This window comes from Myotis daubentonii, chromosome 11, assembly GCF_963259705.1.
Source record: "Myotis daubentonii chromosome 11, mMyoDau2.1, whole genome shotgun sequence".
Classification (NCBI taxonomy): Eukaryota; Metazoa; Chordata; class Mammalia; order Chiroptera; family Vespertilionidae; genus Myotis; species Myotis daubentonii.
The window spans coordinates 79,985,380-80,009,411 of record NC_081850.1 but is presented as its reverse complement, the minus strand read 5'-3'; the positions used below and the strand labels follow the sequence as shown (position 1 = coordinate 80,009,411).

Here is a 24,032-nt window from a genome sequence, read left to right as displayed (position 1 = left end):
TGAGTGGCCGGAGTCCAGGAGCTGCCCCACCTGCAACCCCGCCCCCGCCCCGCCCCCCACACATCCCATCAGGGCTCCTCTGAGCGCAGGCCTCTGGCCCAGGAGGCCGTTTCCCTGTCGTTGTCCAGCCCCAAACTGGGAGGCAAGAGTGTATGGGGAGGCGGAGGGTCTTGAAGGCCTTGGGGCTGTCATCACCGGAACTCCTCCATTCCAGTGGGGTTTTCACTCTGCCCACCCCGTCTGGCGTGGCTGCGGGCCAGAGGGAGGGGCCTGGCCCCGGGGGTGAAGTGGGAGAGAGAAGACAGAGTCGGTGGGGGCCCCCCGCTTGGGTGGGCAGGACCAGACAGCTCGCCTCCTCGCTTCCTGCCTCGGCCGCCTCCCCCGTGGACTCGGGGATCTCAGGTGTGTGAGATGTTCCCGAAACAGCTGGCACTTGTCACCACAGGCCCTCTGCAGGTGGCAGGGAATGTCTGCTCCCTCAGTGGGAGACAGGTGGCCCTGAGGCCCACCCGCTGTGAAGAGGGGCAGCCCCCGCTGCTCTTGGGGAGCGGGGGGCGGGCCCGAGTTGAATCCACATTTTTCCAGGTGGCACCAGGGCCCAGAGAAGTTGAGCAAACTGCCCAGGACAGAGCGAGCCCCACCTGGACTGCCCGCTCCCGAGGCCAGAGGGCCAGGCCTGAGCCCCGCAGGCTGTGGCAGCAAGGAAGTTGCCGGGGGTGCCCTTTGACCCTCTGGTTGCTCAGGGTTGAGATTCAAGGGTGAGGCAGTGGACCTGGCCTGAGGCCCTGGGTGGGAGAGGTGACAGGTGTGGGCTGTCGGGACGGGCTGTGTCTAGTGTCGGGCAGGGAAGGGCTGAGCTGGCCTCGCCGCCTCCCTCTCCTCGCAGACGATCGAGAATCTTCAGGATTTCAGGGGAGTTTCCTTCCCAGACTCTCAGGACTGGAAAATCCCGGCACAGAGCACGTGCCGCCTACCCCCTGTCGGCCCGGGCACAGGGTGGGCACGGGGTGGGCACGGGCCGGGCCCCGAGGGAACAGCCCTGCACCTGCACGGGGAGCGGGTGTGGGCGTCGGGGGACATCACCCTCTGGTCGTTGTGTGCACCTTTGAGTGACTGTGACGCGTGGGTTACCGTGGGCCACGTGGGCCGTGTGCATGGCAAAGTCAGAGGCCTGGCAGAAGGACAGTGGCTGGCAGGAGGGTGGGACAAAGGCCGCGTCTCTCATCCGGGACATTCAGACCCAGGGTCCTGGGAACCCAAGGCCTTGCCCCGCCCCCGGAGAGGGCTGTGGGAAAGAGGGCAGCGGGCAGCAGCCCCGGCTCCTCCCGGCAGCCAGCTGGAGCCCCGGGGCCGCTCCCGAGGCCAGGCCCCGCAGGAGGTCCCGCTGCTAGGACAGCCTGGCTTCCCGGCCCCTGAGCCCCCACCGGCGGGTGGCGGTGCCGGGCACGCAGTGTCCCTGGCACGGCCGGCCGCCTCCTCACGACAAGGGCCCGTTTGTCCCAGCGTCCCTGGCCCTGAAACCCCGAGTGACCGGGCTCTGATGGGCACGGGGGGCTCGGCCCCTCCCAGCCTCGGCCGGCCCTGGCGTGCTTTTCGGAGGGCCTTTTAGCCCCGTCCAAACCCTGAGGCCGCCTCCACTTCCCCGGGAGCAGAGACCCATCCCCACGCAGGGGCGTGGGGCACACACATGGAGGAAGGAGAACAAATGCAGGTGGAGCCAGAGGTGAACTCTGCCTGCCTGCCCCCCGCCCGACACCCCGAGGCCGCCTGGCGTCTGGGTCCCCCACCCCAGAAAGCTTGGCTGCCTCCCGCCCGGCTCCCGGGCCTGGGCTTGCCTCCACGGCCGCTCGCGACGTGACAGCCGCTCTCCACGTGACGTGCGCTCTGGAAAGCACTGTCGTGGCAGAGGGCCCGGCTCTTCCTCCTGGCCACCCTCAGGCTCCTCTCCAGCCCCGTCCCCGCCCCCAGGAAGCCTTCCTGGTGATCTTCCCCCAGGAACTCCTGGGCCCTGGACTCTGAGTATTTCCCGGTCCCGGAACCGTGACGCTGGAGGAACCATCTGGACGATCAAGTCCACTTGTTCATCCGGGTCCTGGGTGGAGCCCCGAGTGCCAGGGGCCGTGCCAGGGACATCAGGGAACAAGCCCCTGCGCTCGAGGAGCTCACACCCCTCCCAGCGTTAGCAGAGGGAAGAGCCCGGCCGGTGTGGCTCGGGTTGAGCGTTGACTCGAGCACCGAGAGGTCATCAGTTCGATTCCCCGTCAGGGCCCAGGCCCGGGGTGTGGGCTCCATCCCCAGTGTGGGGCGTGCAGGAGGCAGCCGATCCGTGTTTCTCTCTCATTGATGTTCCTATGTCCCTTTCCCTTCCTCTCTCTCTCAAACCAATAAAATCACATTAAAAAAAAAAGAGAGGGAAGAACTGAAAGAGCAGGCGGAGCACCAGTGCGCCTTCCAGCCTGTGATGTGCGTGCCCGCGCCCTCCCGGCGGGCAGCGTCACGCGGGCGCTGGGGTAGTGGCGCGGCCGGGACAGATGTGGCCGGTGCCCTCTGGGAGCTTAGAGCCCAGGGCGGTGGCTGGGCGGCCGGTGCGTTATTTTATTAATGTCTCCGCTGCCTGTCGCTTCCTCGGCTCCCCTGCCCTGCTTCAAGCTGCAGCACCCCACGCTCCTCACGCCCCGTCCCCAGGTTTCCAGCCCATGTTTCGCTTCGCCCGGAGGCTCCACTTGTAGCTGCCGCTCTGGCTCTTAGGGTTGGACTGGGTCCTTGGGAGCGGGATGTGGGGGCAGGCCCAGGGAGCTGTCCTCACTGCCACCGGAGGGGGCTGCCCGTGGCCTTGGCAGCGCTGGCTCCTGCCGGGCGTGATGCCAGCGGGAGCGGCTGGGGCAGGGCCTGGATTCTCGCATCCTCAGCTTCTTGGCAACCTGCGTGACTCAGTGGCTGGGAAGAGGCGGCCGGCACAGGGAGCCCTCTGGCGCTGAGCAGCGGCGGGAGTTACTCGCCGGCCTGCAGGGGGGCCAGCCCTCCCTGCCTGGCCCCGGCAGGTGCTTCCTGTGGTGCTGCCATTCTGGGGGTCCCTCGGTCTCCCCCTTCTGGCAGCTGTCCTTCCACAAGTCACTCTGAGGCCGCGGCCCCCGTCAGCCCTCCTGGAAAGCAGGGCCCCTGCCACGAGGGCACCCTGGGCACAGACGCGTCCTGGCCTCTTGTAAAAGCTGGGAGCAGCCTGGCGGGGGGGCGGGGGTGGGCTCAGTGGTTGAGCAATGACCTATGAACCAGGAGGTCACGGTTCTGTTCCCCGTCAGGGCACATGTCCAGGTTGTGGGCTCGATCCCCAGTGTGGGGTGTGCAGGAGGCGGCCGATCAATGGTTCTCTCTTATCGTGGATGTTTCTATCTCTCCCTCTCCCTTTCTTTCTGGAATCAATAAAATAGGTTAAAAATAAAAACTTTAAAAAGATGATAAACTTAAAAAACACACCAAAAAAACCCCAAAAAAGCTGGAAGCGGCCTCAATGCCAGGCTGCTGTGTGGCTTTGGGTGAGTTTGGTGCCACCTCCAAGCTTTGTCCCCGAGCTCACCTGCCAGCCGGTCTCGCATGTTGTGACCATTAAGTGGTACCCACACGGGCACGGCAGTGAGGAGTGGAAATACGGAGGGTCCCCGGCTCGGGCTTAGGCGTGGGCTGGTGGGAAGGGAACGGGAGAGAGAAGTCGGCATCCTTGGCTGGGCTTCACACAGGGGTCAGACCGCCCCCCCCCCCAGCCCCCACTGGCAGGGACCCCAGCAGCCCCACGCCCGCCTGTGCTGGCGGGAACAAAGCCGCTTGCAATCTTGAACCCGTGCAGAGCCCTGGGGCACCAGCCTGCTGGCTCCTTGCCTGGCACTGGCCTGCCCTGCAGCCTCGGGCACGTTGTTTGCCCTCTGGGCCTGGATTTTCTGTTTTACCACAGAGGTAATTACTGTGGCTTCAGCAGATGCTGCATGGAAAGTGCTTCGTGCGCCCTCGCTGGCGTGGCTCAGTGGATAGAGCGTCGGCCCTGAAGGGTCCCAGGTTTGATTCCCGGTCAGGGCACAGGCCCGGGTTGCGGGCTGGATCCCCAGTGTGGGGCGTGCAGGAGGCAGCCGATCAGTGATTCTCATTCATCATTGGTGTTTCCCCTTCTCTCTCCTTTCCTCTCTGAAATCAATGAAAATATGTTTTAAAAATGAAAGTGCTTTGGCCCCATGAGGAGCACCAAGGCCTGGCCAGGCTGGGCTCCGGGGAGCGGGGGCTGCGGGAGCAAGGGTTCGCCTTTAGGCTGCAGGGGGCGGGGGTGTCTTCTGCGCCCTGTCCCCAGGAGCCTCGGTCAGAGCCGGAGGGAGAGGCCGGGTGCAGACGCGGCCCAGACCCAAGCCCTCTTCCTGCCCAGGCTGGGCCACTGGCCTTCACAGCTGCGGGTCTCCCTGCCTCGCAGAGCCGGGCTGGCATGGGCTGTGTGTTAAGTGACCGGATCATGGGCCTCAGGTTCCCAGAAACGAGGAGGTGGGAGTTGGGCTGAGCCGGGCCCCAGCCAGACCCCAGGTCAGGTCAGGAGGCTGCAGGCAGAGGAGCGAAGTCCGGGCGGGCGAGCCTCCCCTCTGCTTCCTGGACAGGACGCGGTGCTGTAAACAGCTTGGAAAGGAGTCACCCTTCGGCTGAGTCACAGCTCCTAGCGACAGCCGCGAACTGTTTATCAACAGCGGCTTCACCCCCGCAGGGCCTGCCCCCAGCAGCTGGGGAAGGGAGAGGCGCCCGCAGATGTGGGCTGCAGCCGCCCCCTCCCTCCACCCTGTTCCTCCCCCACACAGGCCTGAGCCTGGGCAGAGGGAGCGTTGGTGCGCATCTGTGCTCACGTGTCCGTGGGCCGTGTTTGGTTATGTCTGGGCTGTTGTGTGGCTGGCCAGGTGTGCTCTCCCGTGACCACCTGGCATGGAGGCAATGACCTCGGTGTCCTGGGACAGGCCAGGGTGTTGGTGGTGACCACGGCACCAGGTGATCTACCGGCAGAGTCAGACCGGGCCGTTCAGCTAAGAAAGAATTCAGAGCCAAGACTCAAAGTATAAGAGAAAGTTTGTTCAGAAAGTCACAGGCGGAAGGGATGGGCTCAGGAACCAGGTACAGAGGAAGGAAGGGCCTTAGAGTCTAGGAGAGAGGAGGGGAAGGTGATGAGCAGGTGGGAGAGGAGGGGGAAGGAGAGTGGCCGGTCCTGTCCGAAGGGCCTTTAAGGCAGGGATTTTAGGGGAGGCCCCAAGGGAGGGTCCAGTAGAATATTCATCTGCGTTCCAGGTGTTCCAGCGGTTCAGGGTCTGGTCTCCACTGATTGGCGGGCGCTGGGCAGGGGTCACTAGTCAGTGCAGCTGGTCCTGAGGTCAGCCACGGGTCACTTGTCTGGTTTTGCTGCTTTTCTGGGCCTGGAGCTAAACCCCACCGAGGCCCTGATACTGTTTCCAGGGGTCAGTGCTCTAGGGAGCCGTGGTGCCAGCGCCCGCCGGCATGGGAGTCCATGAGGCCACTCTTGGGCCCTTGTTCCTCCGGTCCGAGCCGTGTGACCAGCGATATGTAAGCTCAGAGGGTCTAAACCACACGACCAGCGATATGTCGGGGAGGAAAGGGTACCCTGGGGGTCAGGGCCTTGCTTTCCCGGTTGTGCTGGTTGGTAGGCACCGGGGCTTTCCGCCCTGGTGACCTTTCTGCACCTGGCCCGTCCTTGCTCTGCTCATGTCTGGCTGACCTCCTACTACAAGGGCCGGTGACCGGGGCAGGGCTGGTGTGAGTGCTCCCAGAGGCCATGGCTCCATGCACAGCAGGTGTGAAGGAGGGCCCAGCCCCCACACGGGGCAAAGTGGTGGGGGGTCAGATGGAACGGCCCTGACTGTCCCCAGCCCCCAGAGCCCTGGCTGTCGGTGGCCAGTCTGATCTTAGTTCCAAGTGGTGGCAGTGATGTGGTGCACAGTGCGGGGGACACCAGGCCTGCAGGGAGCACGGGCCTCTGCACCTGCCCCTCCCCTCTGCAGGCCCCTTCCTCTGCAGGCTCCTCCCCTCGTGAGGCCCCACCTTTCTTGCCTGCAGCTGGTCATCCTGCCCCTTGGCTGTGACTCAGACCCACTGCCTGCGGCCGCTGGGCCTGGCCTGGCTCTGAAAGGAATAGCCATCCTCTGGGCGCTGAGGTCAGGCCGACCTGTGCTGGCGGCTGGGGCAGGGGAGATGTGGGGGTGACAGGCTGGGAGGCTGGGGGTCGTTGGAGAAGAGCCCAGGAAGCCTTCTGGGAGAGAGATGTGGTTCCTTGCACGGGGCCTGTTCCTGGGAAGGGCCCAGTAAACGCTATTGAATCAAAGGCATTACCAGCCAGACACAGAGCAGGGCAGCCTGGTTCGCTGTGGGTCCTGTGCCCCAGGGCCTCTCACGCTTCCCCCATCCTCAGACACCCGGATGGAAACGCTGTCCCAGCCAGTTTCCCATTGCCCCTCCCACATCACCGGCCAGGGTCTCAGCTTGAGAGGGGGCCACACAGCTCAGGGCAGGCCCCCATTTCATCTAACGGCCCCACAGGCTCCGGAGAGCTCCCTGGTATACGGACGGGGGGGGGGGGCAGACTGCCACAAGGGATGCCCGAGGCCACATGCCAGGCAGCTGGCCACACGGGTGAGAGGTCAGGCTGGGGACAGCCCAGGTGCCCACGGCTGTCTCGCTCCCTGGAGCTCTGCTGAGCCCTGTCTCACCCGGTGCTGCTGGAGTCTGCCCTCCAGCCTGGTGCCAACTTGGCCAGGGGGGGCGGGGGGAGGGCCTGAACATGGTCTGTGCACCCTGGTGGCCTCCCCGCCTGGGGACCAGGTTGCTTGCAGCGCCCGGCACGGTTTGATGCTTTTCGACAACGGACATTTCTGAGTTACCCACTGGGATCCGTGGCAGGGCCCACGCTGAGCAGACAGACCGCAGACGGCGACAGTACTCCTGGCGCAGGGCAGCACCCGCCAGCACTGGGTGTTCACTACGTGCCAGGTGCGGGGCAGGCACGTGACCGTGGGAGAGGATCAGAGTGCAGGCCCCCTGAGTGCCGACCACCAGCCAGGCCCGTGCCGAGTCCCTGTCGGAGCCTCCAGCACCCATGTGCCCATTTTACACATGAGGAAACTGAGGCTCAGAGATGCTAAGTCACTGGCCCGGGGTCCAGAGCTGGCTGATTCAGAGCCTTGTTACCTCTGCTGTTGCTTGAAGGTCAGGGTTAAGTGTCACCGTGCACAGCAGGCTGTGGGGGTGAGGGGTGCAGGGGAGAACCTGCAAGGAATTGGGGTTTGAAGACCTCTGTACCCCCCCTTCTCCCTCCACGAGGGATCAGGAAACAGGCTCAGTGAGAAGAGGAACCTGCACGCCCACAGGGAAGCAGGTCTCTGCTCACGGGTCCCGAGCTGCCTGCTCGGCTGGGTCCCCTGCGCCCACAAAGCCACCGGAACAGGATGTGAAACGTTTCGAGAGCCAGAGCCGGTGCTGGCTGGGCTGGGCTGGGCTGGGCTGGGCTGGGCTGGGCGGCAGGGTGGCATCAGGGCCCCGGCCGGCCCAGCAGGGCCCACCATGTGCCGACAGGCCGGCTCCGGAGCCTCTGCCGGAGCCCTTCTCCCCCCGATCTCCGTGGTCCTGCGCGCCCCGCCGGCTGCCCACGAGGGTCCCAGGAGGGTAAGGAAGCAGCCCGGCTCTGGCTCTGGGTCGCCCTGTGGCTCTGGGTTGGGGGACGGGAGCTCCGAGCGCCGTGGCAGGAGCGCCGTGGCTCTGCATTGTCCCTGCTCCCCGGCCTCAGCCTTTCCGTTTGTCAAATGGGTGTTGGACTTGTCCCGTGGCCGCCAGTGTCTGCTCGCAGCAGAGGGAGGGAAACGGAGACAGGTTTGTCCCGTGGCCGCCAGTGTGTGCTCGCAGCAGAGGGAGGGAAACGGAGACAGGTCCGGATGGTTCTGAAATGTATTCATGTTTTTGCAGGCTTTTCTGAAGTGTGGTGACTGTGGTGACAGCATTATGTTGTTTGCTTCCCTGCTTGGCACAGTAGACAGGGCCACCCTGGTTTGGTTCTGCAGTTTAGAATGAGATCCCGTGTCGGGTGCCAGGGGTGGAGGTGCCTGAGCAGTAGTGGGGGGCGGGGCCGGAGCCAGCGGGACCCTCGGCGCTCCCCCCACGCGCCTGGCGGGCTCGCGCTCACCTGGCGGTCCCACTGGCTGAGCCCTGTTTAGATCTCGGTGACTTGGACCCGCCACCTTTCTGACCCGGGGTGTGCCTTCTCCGCAGGCAGGGGGACGGGTGCAGGGCCTGGGGTGTTGGAGGAGACAGCGGGGCGCACCCCACGAGAGCAGGCCTGAGCTGGAGCCTGGGCCCAGCTCGGGACGGAGCCCCATCCGCACGCCCTTGGCTGGCCCGTGGCCTGGTACAAGCGGGAATTCCTGGCCCTGCCCGTCACGGGAGCAGGTATGACAGCCATGTGGGTGACTCCAGGTCTAGGCACTCAGGTGCTCGACTCCACTGGGGCCGGCGGACAGACGGGCAGACTGGCAGAGGGCTGCGCGGGGAGGCCGGCTCCCACCCGCCATGGCCCGGGCTGGCAGGCCCGCCGTGCCCAGGGGCAGGAAGGGCTGGGTGTTCCTCGCCTGCGTCTCTGTGGTGACTGGCAGGAGGTGGGCCATCGCCCACCGTCCTAGTCCTACTGTCCCGAGCCCCACGCCTTGGCCAACGCCTCTGCTGGCCCCAGCCACCGAGGTGAGTTTCCAGGGCAACTGGTGCCTCTGCGAGAGGCTGGGTGGTTCCCCTGTCCCCGCCTCCCCCCCCCCCCCCCCCCCCCCGTGGGAACTGGTTGAAGGAGTTTGGCTGGAAGCTGCTACAGGGGAGTCTCCACCTGCCACCTGGGTGCGTGTGGGGGGGGGGGCGGGGGGGGGGGCGCTGCCTGTGGTGCCCAAGTGCCCGTCCCGCGGCCTGTCTACCTCTCCTGGTGGGTGGGTGGCCCTGGGTGAGGGCTCCTGTGGGGGGGGGATGGGGTCTCTCAGGTTACAAAGGGCTTTCGTGCTGCATTGTATCGCCTGCTCTGCTGAGCACCCCGAGAGCCAGGTGGCGGCGTTGTTGTTGTTGCTGTTCCCATCTTACTGATGGACACACTGAGGCTCAGGAAGGTGCCACTGAGGCTAGGAAGGTGCAGGGCCGGGGCTTGAACATAAGCCTCAGCTCCAGACCTATTTTTTCAGCTCCAGATGTTGAGAGAGAGTTTCCCAGACGTACAGGGAAGACGGTGCTGTTGGGACTGGGTCGTCCCAGGCCCCATGGTGCGGTGGCAGCTGGCTGACACCCGGCAAGGGGGGCGGTCAGGGGCACGCTGGGTCCCTCGGGGTGGTGGGCGCTTCTCAGGCAGGGGGTGGCATCTCCCACTGGCACTGCTGTGGGACGTTGCTGCCTCCCGATCAGTGCCCCCCCGCCCCTTGGGGACAGGTTTGGGGCTGAGACCGGGACCTGCGGGCCCCTGTCTGTCTGTCTGTGTCCCCTCTGCTTCTCTTCCTCTCTCCTCCCTGCCTTCCACCCCAGGCTGTCACCTGTTGGCCTGGTGTCAAGATCAGGGCCCGCTGGCGTGTGGGGCACGGAGCCCCCCGGGGGTGCGGGTGGGGGACGGTCCCCAGGGCAGCCCGGTTCCCACTCTGCAGGCGGCAGTTCTCAGGGACCCCGGGCTGTGCGTGTGCTCTGAGCGTCTCCATCAGCCCCGGAGGGTCAGAGGCAGGGCTGTGAGCGCCGTTTCCGGGGGACAGCAGGGCCCGCGGCGAGCTCCTGGCACCCCATGCCGCCGTTTCCACGGCTCCAGGCGTGGATGTCTCTTGTTCTGATTGTCCTGGGACAGGGACGCCCATGAGGTCAGAGATTTGTGGTGATGATGACGCCACACCCTCCACCCAGGAAAGTCTCCTTAGGTTGGAGGTGGCGTTTCCCGCCACCTGAGCCCCTCTGGGCTCTGCCTCCTGCCTGTGGGATCCTCTCTGGTTCCCAGAACCTGGCAGGAGAGGAGGTGGGGCCAAGCCAGGCCACCCGCTGTCCCAGGAGCTCCCAGACGCGGCCCAGGTGTGTCACCTCCTGCCAAGCTGTGTGCTCACCCGCCCACAGAGGGCCACCCCAGGGCCCGGGCAGGCCAGGAATGGTGACGTGTGTGCGGGGAAGTGACTGAGGAGCCGGGCCAGGCCACACCCTCTCCGTGTCCGCCCTGGGCTCTAAATATAGGCCACAGAAGGCAGCCCCACGGGTGACCTCTACCTTCCTCCCCCACGGCCGGGCCTGGGTACCGGGCCCTGGTCCTCGCTGGGCCACAGCATCCTCCGTGGCCTTGGCCCAGCGCAGGCTGGAGGAGATGATGGCCAAGGCCCGCGCTCACCCAGACATGGCCTTGAGCCCAGTCTTGCTCTGAGCCGCCCTGGGAGTCCCGCGACACACCTGTCAGGTACCGTCAGGGGCGGGTGGGGGTGGGAAGCATCCCCAGGCCCAGGTCGATGCTGGAAACGCTGCCGTTCTGAGCGAGTTCTGCGCCAGCCTGGCTGGGCGTGGCCAGAGACCCAGAGGTGCGGCCAGGGCCTCCCCTGGCAAGTGGTCTGCCCCAGGATGTCTGTGGGCAGGTGGGGGAGCTTTTCAAGGGTCATGACCTCTCTGCTGCCCGTGTCAGGGGATGTGGAGGGATGGAAGTGGGAAGAAAAAGGGGCCCAGGCTTGGCCTGAGCACACCTTTCCCCTCAACGCGGGGAGGCTGCTCAGGGGGCAGGGAGTGATGGAGGCCAGTGCGGCCGGTGGCAGACCCAGACCTGCCCCGGCCGGAGGGACAGCTGTGGGCCGCTCCCCCCAGCCTCCCGCTGCTCACGGAAACACGGACCTTGTGTGGCCAGGTCGTCCAAAGTTGCAGGAGAAGCCAGAAATGTGGGTTTTTATGTGAAATCACCTGACCTTTCACTTTGGCTCAAACATTGAAAAACACTTTGCAAGCCAAACAAAACGTGGGGCTGGACTTGGCCTGGGTCTCATCCCGGCGGCCAGTTCGCAGCCGGTCTTCGCGGCACCTGTCCCAGGGCCCTGGCCTGTGGACTGGTGTCTGCAGCGCAGCGGGGTGCATGGGGGCTTCTCGGGACCCCCAGGGAGGGGCGGGTGCACCCCCAGGGAAAGGGCGGGAGCCTGGGGCAGCTGGGTCGGGGTGCACTGAGCAGGGTGAGGAGGAAAGGAGTGACCCGTTTATCACCGCCCCACACGCCCCACGCTGCTTTGCACGCTGTTCCTCCCAGCAGCCCCTTTGTGCCAGGTGCCCGGTGGTGCTGTCTTGTTAGTCATGCCTTCACACAGAATATGTTCCTTCAGGGTGAGGTGACCTGCAGGGGGTTGGGGTCACACGGTAAGAAGGGGAGGGGCTGGGCTCGGACCCAGCTCAGTGCCTGAACCTGCCTAGGCCACACTGCCCCCCTGGGAACCAGAGGTGTGTGTGTGTGTGTGTGTGTGCATGTGCGCACACAGCTGAGCCGTGAACAGGCTCACCGGGACCCCAGGGGGGAGCCCCAATACCTCTGTAGTGATGACCTGCCCGCGCCTCACCTCCCCGCCTACCGGACACCTCAAAGCCAGAGCGGTGGCGTGCCGGGCCGGCGTCTGTGCCCTGATGAGCTGCTTGGCCGCTCGGCGCCCTTGCCCAGCTGTGAGCTTGCTTCCCAGGCGCCTCCCTGGGAGAAGGATCAAGGGAGCCCCGGCAGGTGCGGCTTCCCTGGCAGGTTCTGAGAGCTGGGCCGGGAGGAGGCCCGGAGGAAGCACTTCCAGCCGAGGGCAGTGTCCGGTCCGTCCCCGCGTTGCTGCTCTGCTCTCTGAGGACGTCCTTCTAATGTCCCCCGCCCTCCTCCCCGCCCCAGGGCAGGTCATGGAGCCTTCCTAACCCGCCTCCTAGGGACCCCCACTCCAACCCAGTCTACCCATCTCGCTTAAGAACAGACAAAACCAGCATTGATCACAGGTGTGTGATTATAGAAATGTTCTAGAAATCCTGGAGACTTCAGCGAAGGGCGGGGAAACGAGCCGCCGGAATAGGAAGAGCGCCCCGGCTTGGCGAGCAGGGGCAGGGCCCTCGGTCACCGGGCGGGTGTCATGTCTGCAGCCTGGCGAGCATCCGGTTTCTCACGGCTCCGTGTGGTTGCGAGGGGCCTGGCAGTCCGCTCGGGGTGTCTGCGTGACTGTGTTGGCAGGGGTGTACCCCAAGTTTCCTTAAATGTGCTCACACAGAAATCCCTGTGCACCCCCCGGACCGCCACCTGAGGGTGAATTCCTAAGATGGGGTTGCCAAGCCAACGGGCATATCGTTTTTATTTATTTTTTTAAATATATTTTTATTGATTTCAGAGAGGAAGGGAGAGGGATAGAGAGACAGAAACATCAATGATGAGAGAATCATTGATCAGCTGCCTCCTGCACACCCCCGACTGGGGATCCAGCCCACAACCCAGGCCTGTGCCCTTGACCGGAATCGAACCCGGGACCCTTCAGTCCGCAGGCCGAAGCTCTATCCACTGAGCCACACCGGTCAGGGCGGGCATATCGTTCTTTTTTTTTTTTTTTTTTTTTTTTGGGCATATCGTTCTTAATGTCCTAATAGAAACTGCCAATTGTCCCCCCGACCGTCCCCGGGTGCCCAGGGGGCGCGCAGAGGGTGGGAGTGGCCGGGGCCCCTCTGCCCGTGGACACCTGAGGCTCGGCGTTCGGTGGGTGCGCAGCGTGTGCTTGTGGGGTGTGTAGTGGGGTCCCGCCGTCGTTTTACCAGAGGGAAACGGAGGCTCGCGGGGCGCCCGCGCTCACACTCCCGACCCTGGCACCAGGCCCCGCCCCTCCCGCCGCCGGCCCCGCCCTCCCGCCGCCGGCCCCGCCCTCCCGCCGCCGGCCCCGCCCTCCCGCCGCCGGCCCCGCCCTCCCCCGCCGGCCCCGCCCCGGCCGGCCCGCCCCCGGCATGACCTCAGCGGGCCGGGCGGCGGGCGCAGAGCGCAGCAGCGCGGAGCCGCGGGGGCCTCCGCCGCCCGCGCCGCCCCGGGTCCCGCGGCCCGGCCGGCCGCCCGCGCCGCTGCGAGCCGCCCATGGTGCAGCGCATGTGGGCCGAGGCGGCCGGGCCTGCGGGCGGAGCCGAGCCGCTGTTTCCGGGCTCCCGGCGGAGCCGCAGCGTGTGGGACGCCGTGCGCCTGGAGGTGGGCGGCCCCGACAGCTGCCCGGTGGTGCTGCACAGCTTCACGCAGCTCGACCCCGACCTGCCGCGCCTAGAGGTGGGTGAGCCCGGGTCCGGCCCGCGGCCCAGTGAGCGGGTGGGGTGGGGGCCAGGGTCCCGATCGGTCCGGAGGGAGGGTCCCTCTGCAGAAACCCCCCTCCTCGCGGTAACCCCAGGGCAGCCGGGAGGACGTGGGGGCCGCCCGCGCAGCTGGTCCAGCAGTTTAGGGACTGGCGCTGGTCTGCCTGCCCCTCGTCCGCCGCAGCGCCTGCCTCGCGGAGCCGGTGCCAGCCTCGCGCCTGCAGCCCGGCAGACCTGTTTCCGCGGGCTGTCACCTTGCGAGCAGGGCTGGGCCCTGTTTCGTCTCTGCTGCCAGCCCCGGCTTGCACAGGCAGTTAGCTTCGCAGTCCTGGCCGAGTGCTTCGGGGGGCAAGCCCCTGGCATGGCCAGGGGTGGCGGGGACCACAGTGCCTTTCAGACACCCCCCTTTAGGGTCAGAGGTAGAGCTGCTGTTCAGGACTGCTCTGAGGGCCGGTGGAGGGGAAGCAGGTCTGCAGCCTCTGGGGCCAGGTGTCCGGCAGGGAGGTTGGGACAGGGCCCGCTCAGGCCCAGAGGGTGACCGACTCATTGCTGCTTGGTTAGAAAATGCCCAGCGCCAGCCCTGGCCCCGGAGCTCAGTTGGTTAGAGCGTCGTACAATGCGCCAAGGTTGAGGGTTCGACCTCTGGTCAGGGCGCATATACGGATCGACCAGCGAACACATGAATAAATGGAGCAACACATCGATGTTTCTCTCTCCCTCTCTCTCTCAAACCAATAAATAAACATTTTTTTAAAAAGGAAAAGGAAATGCCCCCACACCGTAGGTTTGGAAGGATTCAGAGAAGGGGAGCTGTGCCTGTCGCCCACGGGGGCGGGACTCTTGTTCCTGATGCGCTCTGTGTAGTGGGGTTCAGTGGGTCATGGGGTCACACAGGTTGGGGGGAGCGATACCTTCCTCACGCCCGCCTGTGCACCTGCCCCAGCAACAGAGAGAGCAGATCCAGGGACGCGCCCCTCACCCGCTCTGCCTGGGCACGGGGCCCGGGCAGAGGCCAGCCCTGGATGGAGGGGCTCGGCATGTTAAGGCTGAGCCAGAGCCTTAACAGTGAAGTTCCTGAGACACCCCGCCCCCTCCATGCTGGTTAGGGCCCCTTGGAGCCCTGCACCCCCTCCCCCATCACTGTAGGCCCGGTGTGCTGTGATTGCTGGCAGTCTGCAGCCTGGGTCTTGTGCCTCTGCGTGTCCCCAGTATCTCGCCAGGGCCTAGATTTTGCCCAAGGACAAATCATGTCTCCGTGCCCGGCGTGGGGGGAGCTCTGGGGGCGGGGGGAGGGGACCCCAGCCTGGGGACACTTTCCTCCTGAGCTCGGCGTGTCCGGGACCCTCATCCACCCCAAGCTTTGGCTTTCATTGGCGGCTGCAGCAGGACCCTGGGAGGCCTGACACCAGCCCAGTCCTCATCTGACTTGCATTACAGCTGGCAGCCAGGCGGCCTTTGTGTGCTGGAGGGTCTGGCCTGCACGCTCTCAGCTCTCAGCTCAGCGCCCGGCAGGTTCCTGGCCAGGGTGCGGCCAGCTGCTCAGCCCCTTCCCTGCCCCCCTCCCTCCCTCCCTCTCTCTGACCGTGTGCATCCCTGGGGACCTGAGGGAGAGGCAGGTCTGAGCCCTAGCCTTGCCCAGGGGTGGCCTTCTCTCTGTCTCCCCTCCCCTCCCTCCCCCTCTCCCTCCCTCTCTCCCCCTCCTGCTGCTGCCATCCGGGACTCAGCACCAGATCCAGGCCGCGACCACTGTTTAGAATCAAAGGGGAAGCTTCTGGCTGGAGCAGGAAAACCAGGGTCCTGGCAGAAGAGGAGTCCACTGCCGGAAACCAAACACAATGACCATTTACCATGGGCGGTGGAGGGGGCGGGGAAGTCCCTGTCCCTCCTGCCAATGCCCCCCCGCCCCCCCCCCTCCTGGGCTGGTTTCCTGGCCGCTGTCGTGCCGTGCGGCAGCAGCACTGCTGTGGGCCCTGTCCTTTCTGGAAACCCCCAGGCAGTTTCTGCCTTCCTCCCCTGCCCCCCATTTCCCCACCAGCCTCCAGCCAGTGCTTCCCTCGCCCGGCTGCCAGATGTCCTCGCACATCTGGGCATCTGCTCCCTCGTCATCTTGATTCTAAGCCTGTGCGGTTCTGTGCTCGCTGGGGGTCACCGGCCCATGCCCCGTGTTCCGGCAGGCCCCTCCTCGGCCAGGCAGCTCTCTGGCCTGTAGCACCTACTGGATGCAGGCGCCACCTCCCCATCCAGCCCTCCAGGCAGGTGCCAGCCCCACTGTCTAGGGGACCAGAGCCCCTGAGCTAGCCAGACGTATGCACGGCCGGGAAGGACGCAGCCAGGACTTGACCCTGGGCTGTGTCCTCTTGGGCGCCGACTGTGTACTCGAGACCAGAGGGGTCAGAGAAGGCTCGCCATCGAGGCAACGTTAAGTTCACGAGGAGGACGCTGGAGCTGTGGGAAAATGGAACCGGGCCCAGGCAGCCCAGAAGCCGTGGCCAAGTGAGGGGCAGGGATGCTTAGAGGCCAGAGGAAGGCCAAGTGCTGGGGCCAGAGCACACTGGGGGGCCTCCAGGAAGGAGCAAGCCCCCAGCAAGCCCCCCAGGGTTTGACGTAACAGCGCATGGGAGCCGGAACGCTGTGGGAGGCCCAGTGCTGAGCGATTCCATGCATTGTTCCTCTGCGTTCAGGACTATCAGCAGCCCATTCAGCAGAAGGGACAACTGAGGCGCTAGAGGTTCATTAGATTGCACAGCCTCTCCGAGCGAGCAGGTGGCAGAGGCAGGGTTCTGACCCAGGCCGCGGGCCTGCAAGGCCTGAGAGCGTCTGTGGGGGGGATGGAGTGAGGGGGGCTCCTCTGTTCTTGGGGTGGAGATACACAGGGGGTCTCCTTCCAGGCTCCCCGCCTCCTCAGGGTCCTCTGGCCTCCTGACCACACTGTGTGCAGATCTTCAGTTTAACCCCTAGGGCCTTGACCCGGGGGCCCAGAGGCATGGCCTCAGGTGGGCTGTAGGTGCCGGACACTCAGGGAAGGCCCGGAGTGGGAGTGGGGGATGGGGGTCGGCCCTGGGAGATGCTGGACCGCCTGAGATTTGGACGGACCCAGGCCCTGTCTTTGTTGGAATCAATTTAGCACTGGCCCTCGGTGGCCCCTGGACGAGCAGTGGGGGCGGTTTCAGGGGCTGCTGGCGGGTGGCCCTGACGGCTCCCTTGGGTGGCCTGTGGCCCCCTGCCCCAGGCTGGGGCCTCCAGCCTCGCAGGCCCAGAATCGCCGTGTTCCCGGACACACAGGTCCAGTGAAGCGACTCCCGATCCACCTCTGAGGGTCTGAGAGTCGACACCTGCGGCCTAGAGCAGGCGGCGGCCGGACGGGGGAGTGCGTGGACGAGAGCCCGGTGGCTGGGTGGGCAGGGCGGTGGCACCCAGCACAGGGCTGCGTGTGGGGAGTCCAGGCGCGGGGGTTGCTCTGGCACTTTTCCTCTCCGGGAAGGTGGGCCGCCCGCAAGGCCTGCTCTCAGTCACGCCTGGGGCGTGTGCTGTCCTCTGGAAGCGGGGGTGGGGGGTGAGGGGGTGGGGGGCTGGGCGGTGGGGTGGGGGGTAGAGAGGGGGGCTGAAGCGGGAGCGTGGGCGCTGGAGGGCTGGCTCGGCCCGCAGCCCTGACCTGCTCCTGCGCCCTGAGCCTCGGTTTCCTTTTCTGTAAAATGGGCCTGTGCCGGTTCCTCCGCCGAGGGTTCTGGGAGGACCGAGCGAGGGGCGGCCTGACAGGCGGGGCCCCCGGGTGCGTGTCCTGCCCGGCTCCGGGGAGGTCAGCCTGGTGCTTCCAGGGTGTCCTGTAGCTGAACCTCGGGCTTGGGGGCCCTGGCCGTCCCCTCAGAGAGAGCAGTGGGTACGGTGAGCCTGCCTCCCCCGCCTGGCGGTGTGACCCCGGGAAGCCCTTCCCAGCCCCGGTCTCTTTCCCGCATCCGTGTGAGCAGGAGCGGCCGCCAGTGGAGCGGGGCCTGGGTGTGTCTCCACAGGACAGGAGCGTCACAGGCCAGGGTTCAAGTCCCTGCCCCAACTGCCACTTCCTGGCTCCCGGCCTGGGCGCGTTCCCCCCGGCTCCTTCCTCATCCATCAAGTGAGGTGTGCGGAGGACTAACCGTGACGCGTGTGCTGAGGGCCTGGCGCCCAGGAAGTGCCCACGTGTGCTGGACACTGGTCCGTGGTATTGCTGTGGGGACTGGACCTTCAGCCAGCCCCACCCAAACCTCAGGGGCCGGGCCACCCTCCTCCTCAGCCGTCACCAGCCATCTCTCCTCCCCACGGAGGCACATTTAAAGAGCTGGGCTCCGGCAGGCGGGAGGGTTCTTGGGGAGATGGGCCAGCCTCTTTGGGGGCTCAGCACAGCCTCCAAACTCCAATTTCTGGATCACTGAGCTTCGCGGTTGCCCTGGAAACCAGACACCTTGAGGGGTGTCCAGCCAAGGCTGCCTCTGTGGGTTGCGGTGTCTGGACCAGGAGAGTGGCCCTCCCTTATGCAGGGCTGACCTTGAGTCCCCTCTGTGCCCTGGGGCTCAGTGCAGCGCACCAGCAGGGTCATCCTCCGGGCCCTGGGCTGATGGTCTAAGAGATGAGCCAGGACTTGGACTTGAACAGTCCTGGTTCTCTCCTCAGCCTGGACACTGTCCGCTGGGTCACCCTCCTGGCCTCAGTCTCCCGCTCTGTGTAATGGGTGCCTGGGATTCCTGACGGCTGAGGAGGAGTGTGGCCTGGCCCCTAGAATTCCTGGGGTTCCCTCTTGGTCTGTCTCACGTTGGAGCTCCTGCTTTCGAGCAGAAGGTGAAAAAGTCGGAAAGCTGCACGGCTGGCTTCCACCCTCAGGCTTCCAGGGTGACTCGGCCCCCCTCTGGGTTCCCGGAGCCGCTGGCAGGTCTCCCACAGCTCTCCCGGGAGGTTTTTCAGCCTCAGCTGGTGGTGGTGGTGGTGGTGGTGGTGGTGGGGTGCGCGTGCCAGCCATCCCACAGCAGCAGCAGGTCCCGCTTCCTGGGCACTTCCGGTGCCAGGCGCCCGTCTGGGCTTCCAGCCTCGCGGCCGCCACTGTGACCCTGTTAGAGGGACGCTCTTCCCCCCACTTCACAGGCGAGCTCACTGAGGCCGAGGGCGCAGGCTCGGCAGAGCTGGGAGTCAGAGCCCTTCGTGCGGACCGTGCTCGGGTCTGCTGGGCTCTGGGGAGGGGCCTCATGCACCTAGGGCTGCGGGGGCTGGTGGGTGGCCGGTCAGGGCCGCAGGGTGGCCTCGGTGACTCGGTGGACCCAAGCAGCAGCTCACAGTGGTGACCAATGCACACGGGAGCCCTGGCGAACCCCTCGTGGTACCTTGAGGGCATTTGGGCTTGGCCTGCAGTCATTTGGGGGCAGCACCCTGCCGGCCCGCCACCCTGAAAAGGCTGATCCGGTGACACATTAACAGATGCCCCCCAGGGCTCGGGGCTGTGGGACACCCCGGGTGCCCATTCTGCTGGCCTCTGCTCACCAGGGCCTGGGGGCACCCCGCCACCTTCACTCCACTGGACCCAGGTGCTGGAAGGCACAGCTCTGAGGGGGTCCCAGGGCCCTGGGGTGCCTGCATGGGTGGGACAGGAGGCTCTGTCCACTCACGTGACAGTCTTTCCTCCTAACAGCTCAGTGCTGCCCCGTGGACGCCGACCCTCAGGACATCTGTCTGCTAGGCCATCCCCTCCTCTCCGAGGCTCCCAGCCCCTGCCAGTGTCCACGGGGCCTGCTGCCCACGGCTGCTTCTGGCCCAGGCGGCCCGCTCTGCTCACGGGGTGGCCCAGGGTCATGTGTGGGTTCTGGGGGCAGATGCCTGGGCTCCGGCTGCTTTCCTCCCCTGGCAAGGGGGTGAGGCAGGGAACAGATGCCCACTCCGCCCGGGACCCTGGAACTCCCCGTAGAGCCTGCGCCTGCCTCTCGGTCGACGGCTTCCATGGTGCCTGCACTCAGAGGTGCTGTCATGGTCTGGGTTGTCCCTGCGGCTGCTGCGGGAGGGGACAGGGAGGACGGGGTTAGCTCCGCTGGGCCAGTGACTCCCCAGCCCAGCCTGTGTGCTCAGCATCCCGCCCTGCCCCCCAGTCGGCTGGCAGAGGGGGCCCCTGGGGTGGGGGCAGGGCTCAGGGATCACATGACGCCCAGGCAGGGCCAGCCAGCTGCTCCCAGCCAGCAAGGCCCATGGCTCAGTGCAGAGCCGCTATTTAGACCCAAGGCCCTGGCCCTGCCCGCACGTTAGCCTGGCCAGGGAGTGCCCTGTCCGCAGGCCTGGATGGAGGCCGGGGCAGCCAGGTGCTGTGTGGGCTCCGGAGGGGTTCGAGCCCAGTGCCCTCTGGCAGCAGGTCCTGCACGGCTTCCAGACTGGCCGGACCGTGGGCTCAGCTGGGCCAGATGTGGCTGGAGTCCCAGGAGAGGGCCCGGCCTTGGTGGGAGGCAGCCTGTGGGACTTGGAGGAGATGTGGGGGTGGCAGGGCTAACAGGCCCCCTCCCCCAGGGCCTCTTCCAGGCAGGCAGCGGGTGCGGGGAAGGATGGAAGCATCTGTTTCTGTTTTTCTGCTTCAGCAGGAGGAATTCCCCTCCCTGCTGGAAGGGCTGGGCCTCCCCAGCGTGGGCTGTGGGCTGTGTGGGTGTGGGAGGTGCTGCTCCCTGCTAACTTCCAGGAAACGGCCGGCTGTCTCCCTGGAGGAGGCGGCGAAGGCTCAGGAGCCGGTGTGATTGCAGCGGCTTTCCCGTTGGTACGATGCCCGGAGTCGGGGGCGGCCTCGGGTCAGAGGAAGTGGGCTTCCGGAGGATGGCTCCCGGGCCCCCCAGAGCCCTCCTGGTTCCGGCCCCGGGCCCCACGCAGCCCGGGCGTCAGGACAGGGCTGTCAGTGGCCCGGGCTGAGTCAGCACTTTGCAGTGGGCCTCCTCTGAGGTCCACGCCCACCCTACCTGGGGCAGTGACCTGTGCCTGGTCCCAGCTGCTGTCACTGACCGTGTGATTGATGGCCGTGTGCCCACTGGCACCTCCCAGCCGGCTCCTCCTGAGCCCTCGGAGGTTGGCATCTTTACTCCTAGGCCCCTCCCCCCCCCCTGCAAGTTCACCCTCCCCTGGACAGGGCCGGCGGGGAGAGGGCTGCGCCGTGACTCAGTGGCCTCGTCCTGGCCCTGGTGACAGCGGGGTGGGGCCACTGCCTCCGAAAACAAGGGCCTTCCTTTCTGCCGGGGTCCGGGCTGCAGCCGGCTGACCCCTCTTCCTGGCCCAGCCAGTCCCGTGGCTTTGGGTCCTGCAGAACCCTGGCCGGCAGCCTGCACGTCAGCACTGTCCTCTTCCTCACCCTGTCCCCGCGCACATGCTGACAGGGAGCTGGGAACTCCTCTGTTGCCCAAGAAGGCGCGAGGCCATGAATGAGCAGAACGGGAAGGAAGTGGCCTCCAGGGAGCCCCGCACCTGCCCAGACCCGTGATGCTGGCTCCAGGGCTGGGCGGGGAGGAGCGGCTCTCCTGCGGGTGCTGCTGGGGTCGGGGGCAGGCGGCGCGGAGGACGGGTGGAGGGAGGGCCGCATGTCCCCCTGGGTGCCTGGCTGTCGGGTCCCAGCGGCCACTCGCCTGCAGCAGCGTGACTCCGACAGGTTGCTCTCCTCTCCGCCTCCCCGTGCCACCTGTGAGGTGACCAGCAGCAGTGCTTGTCTTGGGGGGCACCCTGGGCAGGGGCAGGTTGTTGGGGGGGGGCTCGTCTTGTCCACACCCAGCTCCTGGCCGGCAGGGCCGGAGGGGGTGGCCCTGATATGGGTCCCCTTCTCAGGCTGTCCTCCTGTTTCGTTCTGGGTCTGAGGTGTGTGTGGCCACTGATCGGGGCCTCCCCCGGGGAACAGGGTGCAGGGGGCACCCCCTGCAGCGTCGGCCGGCAGGGCCCTGACCCCCGCCCGCGCCGGGCGCTGTCTTTGCAGAGCTCCACGCAGGAGATCGGCGAGGAGCTGGTCAACGGGGTCGTCTACTCCATCTCCCTGCGCAAGGTGCAGGTGCACCCCGCGGCCAGCAAGGGCCAGCGCCGGCTCGGGGTGAGTGTGGGGCGCCCGGGTTCCACATGCCGCCCTGGGACTGCACCCACTTGCTCCCAGGGCTTTCCTGCCCTTGGGCCCCACAGTCCTGCTCCCAAAGGAATCAGCCCCGCCCCCGCCAGGTGCAGCCGCTGCTGGCACATCTGTGCGAACATCAGAAAGGCCACTTCCACTGGCTTCCCTTTTCCCTCCGTGCTGGTTTGGGAGTGTTTGTGCGTCTGGCCCGTGTTTCCTGTTTTGGCTGCTGCTCCCCGCTGTCCCGTGGAGCTGTCCTCCTGTCTGTCCTCCCACACCTCTGAGCCTTAACATCCCCACACTTAGGCAGGGCTGTTTTCACCCCAAAAAGGGTGGGGTGGGGGCTGGCTGCTCGGTACAGTTGCCTGTAACTTGGTCTCTTGGCGAGCACAGCCCGTGGCCCCTCCAGGTCGGAGCCGAGGCCGGCCTTCCAGCAGGGCGGCCGGTTACCACGTGATCCAGCCCCTCTGGGCCTGGGACCCGGTCAGGTTCTGTGGCCATTGGCACCGCCCTGCGCTGAATGCCCGGTGCCCTGCTGTGCTGCTCCCTCCCGCCAGGGCGCTTGGGTGATGCTCTTCCCACAGGGAGGGGCTGTCCTGCTCAGTTAGCACATGGTCGGCAGGCCTGGCCTTTCCCGTCACCCCCTCAGATCCACTTTTAAACATGAGAACCTTTTTCTGGGGGGACACTTACGTCCGACCTGCCACAAGTCCCCGCGAGCTTGGGCGCTCATCTGCGCTCCAGCCCTCACCCTTCTGGGGGTCCCTGCTGCTGCCCCTGCCCACATGGCCCTCCTCTGCCCACCCCAGTGTGAAAATGAGTCGGCCCTGAGCCTGTACGAGACCTGCAAGGTGCGCACGGTGAAGGCGGGCACGCTGGAGAAGCTGGTGGAGCACCTGGTGCCCGCCTTCCAGGGCAGCGACCTCTCCTACGTCACCATCTTCCTGTGCACCTACCGGACCTTCACCACCACCCAGCAGGTCCTGGACCTGCTGTTCAAACGGTGAGCGCCCGTCCTTGGCAGCACGGACTCCCCCACCTGCTGCTGTGTGTCTCCGGGAAAACGACTTGCCCTCTCTGAGCCTCAGTTTGCTCATGTGAACACAAGCCACCTCCCAGGTTGTCGGGACTGCTGGGGGCTGACTGAACTCTCCCGCCAAAGCTTCTCTCTGCCTCCAGCCTCGTCGCCCTGTGCCCTGGGGTGAACAGCTCTCATTTGAGTAGAGGTTCCGGCTTCTCTCTGGGGGTCCCCTGCCTGAGCGCCAGAACAAGGGCCCTGGGGGCAGGCTGGGGGCCCCAGGCCCACTTGGATATCTGTGAGGTGCCCGTTGGGGTTCATTCATCCCACAAACGTATTTGTGAGGCCCGTCCTGTGTGCGGGCACTTTTCTGGGCACAGAACATAATTCAGTGCAAAACGCAGCGAAACCCCGGCCCTCCAGGCTCTGGCCCAGCGGGGGGCGGGCGGCCCGTCACAGCGGCCGGCCCAGCAGGTTCCGTAGATGTGACGCCCTCACCGCCTCCTCTAGATACGGATGCATCCTCCCTTACCCCCACGAGGACGGCGGGCCGCAGGACCACCTGAGGAAGTGAGTGCGCTCGGGTCCTGGGAGGGCCTCCGAGGCTGCGGGGTGGGCAGAACCCTGGCCCCGCTCCCCTGGGGCTGAGGGCTCCAGCAGGAGGGAGAGTGGGGAGCTGTGGGTGGGCCCCGGGCTCCAGGGAGCAGAGGGAGAGAACCCCCCGGAGAGAACCGTCCTCCCACAGCCCGCCCAGCCCTGCTCGCCCCGTCTCTGCCCTGTCCCTGTCTGGGTGCCCAGGACAGGTGGTGTGGGAGCGCCGGTTCACACCCGGCCCCACCTCGTCCTCCCAGCCCAGCTGCGCCCGTTCCCCGCGGACAGTGTCAAGGGAAGAGGAGGCACAGAGAATAGGGCAGCACATCGGGCAGCAGCTGAGGCTGAGCTGCCACGAGGGCCATGACAGCTGGGCAGGGCACTCGCTGCTGGTCCCTCCTCCCTGCATGGTTAGGCGGCACCCACTGTGTGCCAGTCTGTGCCAGGACCGAGCAGGCAGCCCCTCCCTGGCCTGGTGGAGCGTACGGTCCAGTGGGGGGTGCTGGAGATAGATAGAGAGGGTATCAGGCTTTCCGGGCAGGGGAAGTGGTCACACGGTCAATGGAGGGCACCCTGCCTGCTCACCAGGCTGGGTGGGCAGGGGCACTGGCCTCTGGATGGACAGGGACGGGCCCAGAGTCCAACCCCCACAGGGGCCATGGGAGGGCCGCATGGAGGGGGAGCCAGGCCTCTGACTCTGCTGCCCCCATTCCCCCGCCCAGTGCCATCTCCTCCATCCTGGGCACCTGGCTGGACCAGTACTCGGAGGACTTCTACCAGCCCCCGGGCTTCCCCTGCCTCAAGCAGCTGGTGGCCTACGTGCAGCTCAACATGCCTGGCTCGGACCTGGAGCGCCGCGCGCACCTGCTCCTGGCTCAGCTGGAGCGCACGGAGCTCACAGAGGCAGAGCTGGAGGGTGAGGAGAATGGGGGGGCCCTGGGGCGGGGTCAGTGCTGGACACAGAGGAACCTCCAGAGGCTGGCGTGGGCAGGCCCGGAGCAGAGACTGGCCTCGGACCACCCACCTGACTGCGGGTGG

The 24,032-nt window shown here is 66.2% G+C and overlaps 1 protein-coding gene across 12 annotated transcripts in view; it reads left to right on the top strand.

The window, feature by feature from the left end:
- RALGDS (ral guanine nucleotide dissociation stimulator) overlaps nt 1–24,032 on the top strand; it is a 38,551-nt gene that overhangs the window by 4,664 nt on the left and 9,855 nt on the right. For 2 of the 12 annotated variants that reach the window (XM_059658420.1, XM_059658412.1), the window contains exons 1-5: nt 20,859–20,978; nt 21,260–21,370; nt 22,195–22,388; nt 22,875–22,973; nt 23,717–23,910. In XM_059658420.1, the coding sequence (XP_059514403.1) occupies nt 20,874–20,978; nt 21,260–21,370; nt 22,195–22,388; nt 22,875–22,973; nt 23,717–23,910 (703 nt within the window). In that variant the 5' untranslated portion in view covers nt 20,859–20,873. Of the gene's footprint in view, nt 1–7,542; nt 7,687–8,537; nt 8,752–12,984; nt 13,292–20,858; nt 20,979–21,259; nt 21,371–22,194; nt 22,389–22,874; nt 22,974–23,716; nt 23,911–24,032 lie in introns of those variants that run through there. The other 10 variants (XM_059658423.1, XM_059658419.1, XM_059658418.1 and 7 more) reach the window with 10 other exon arrangements.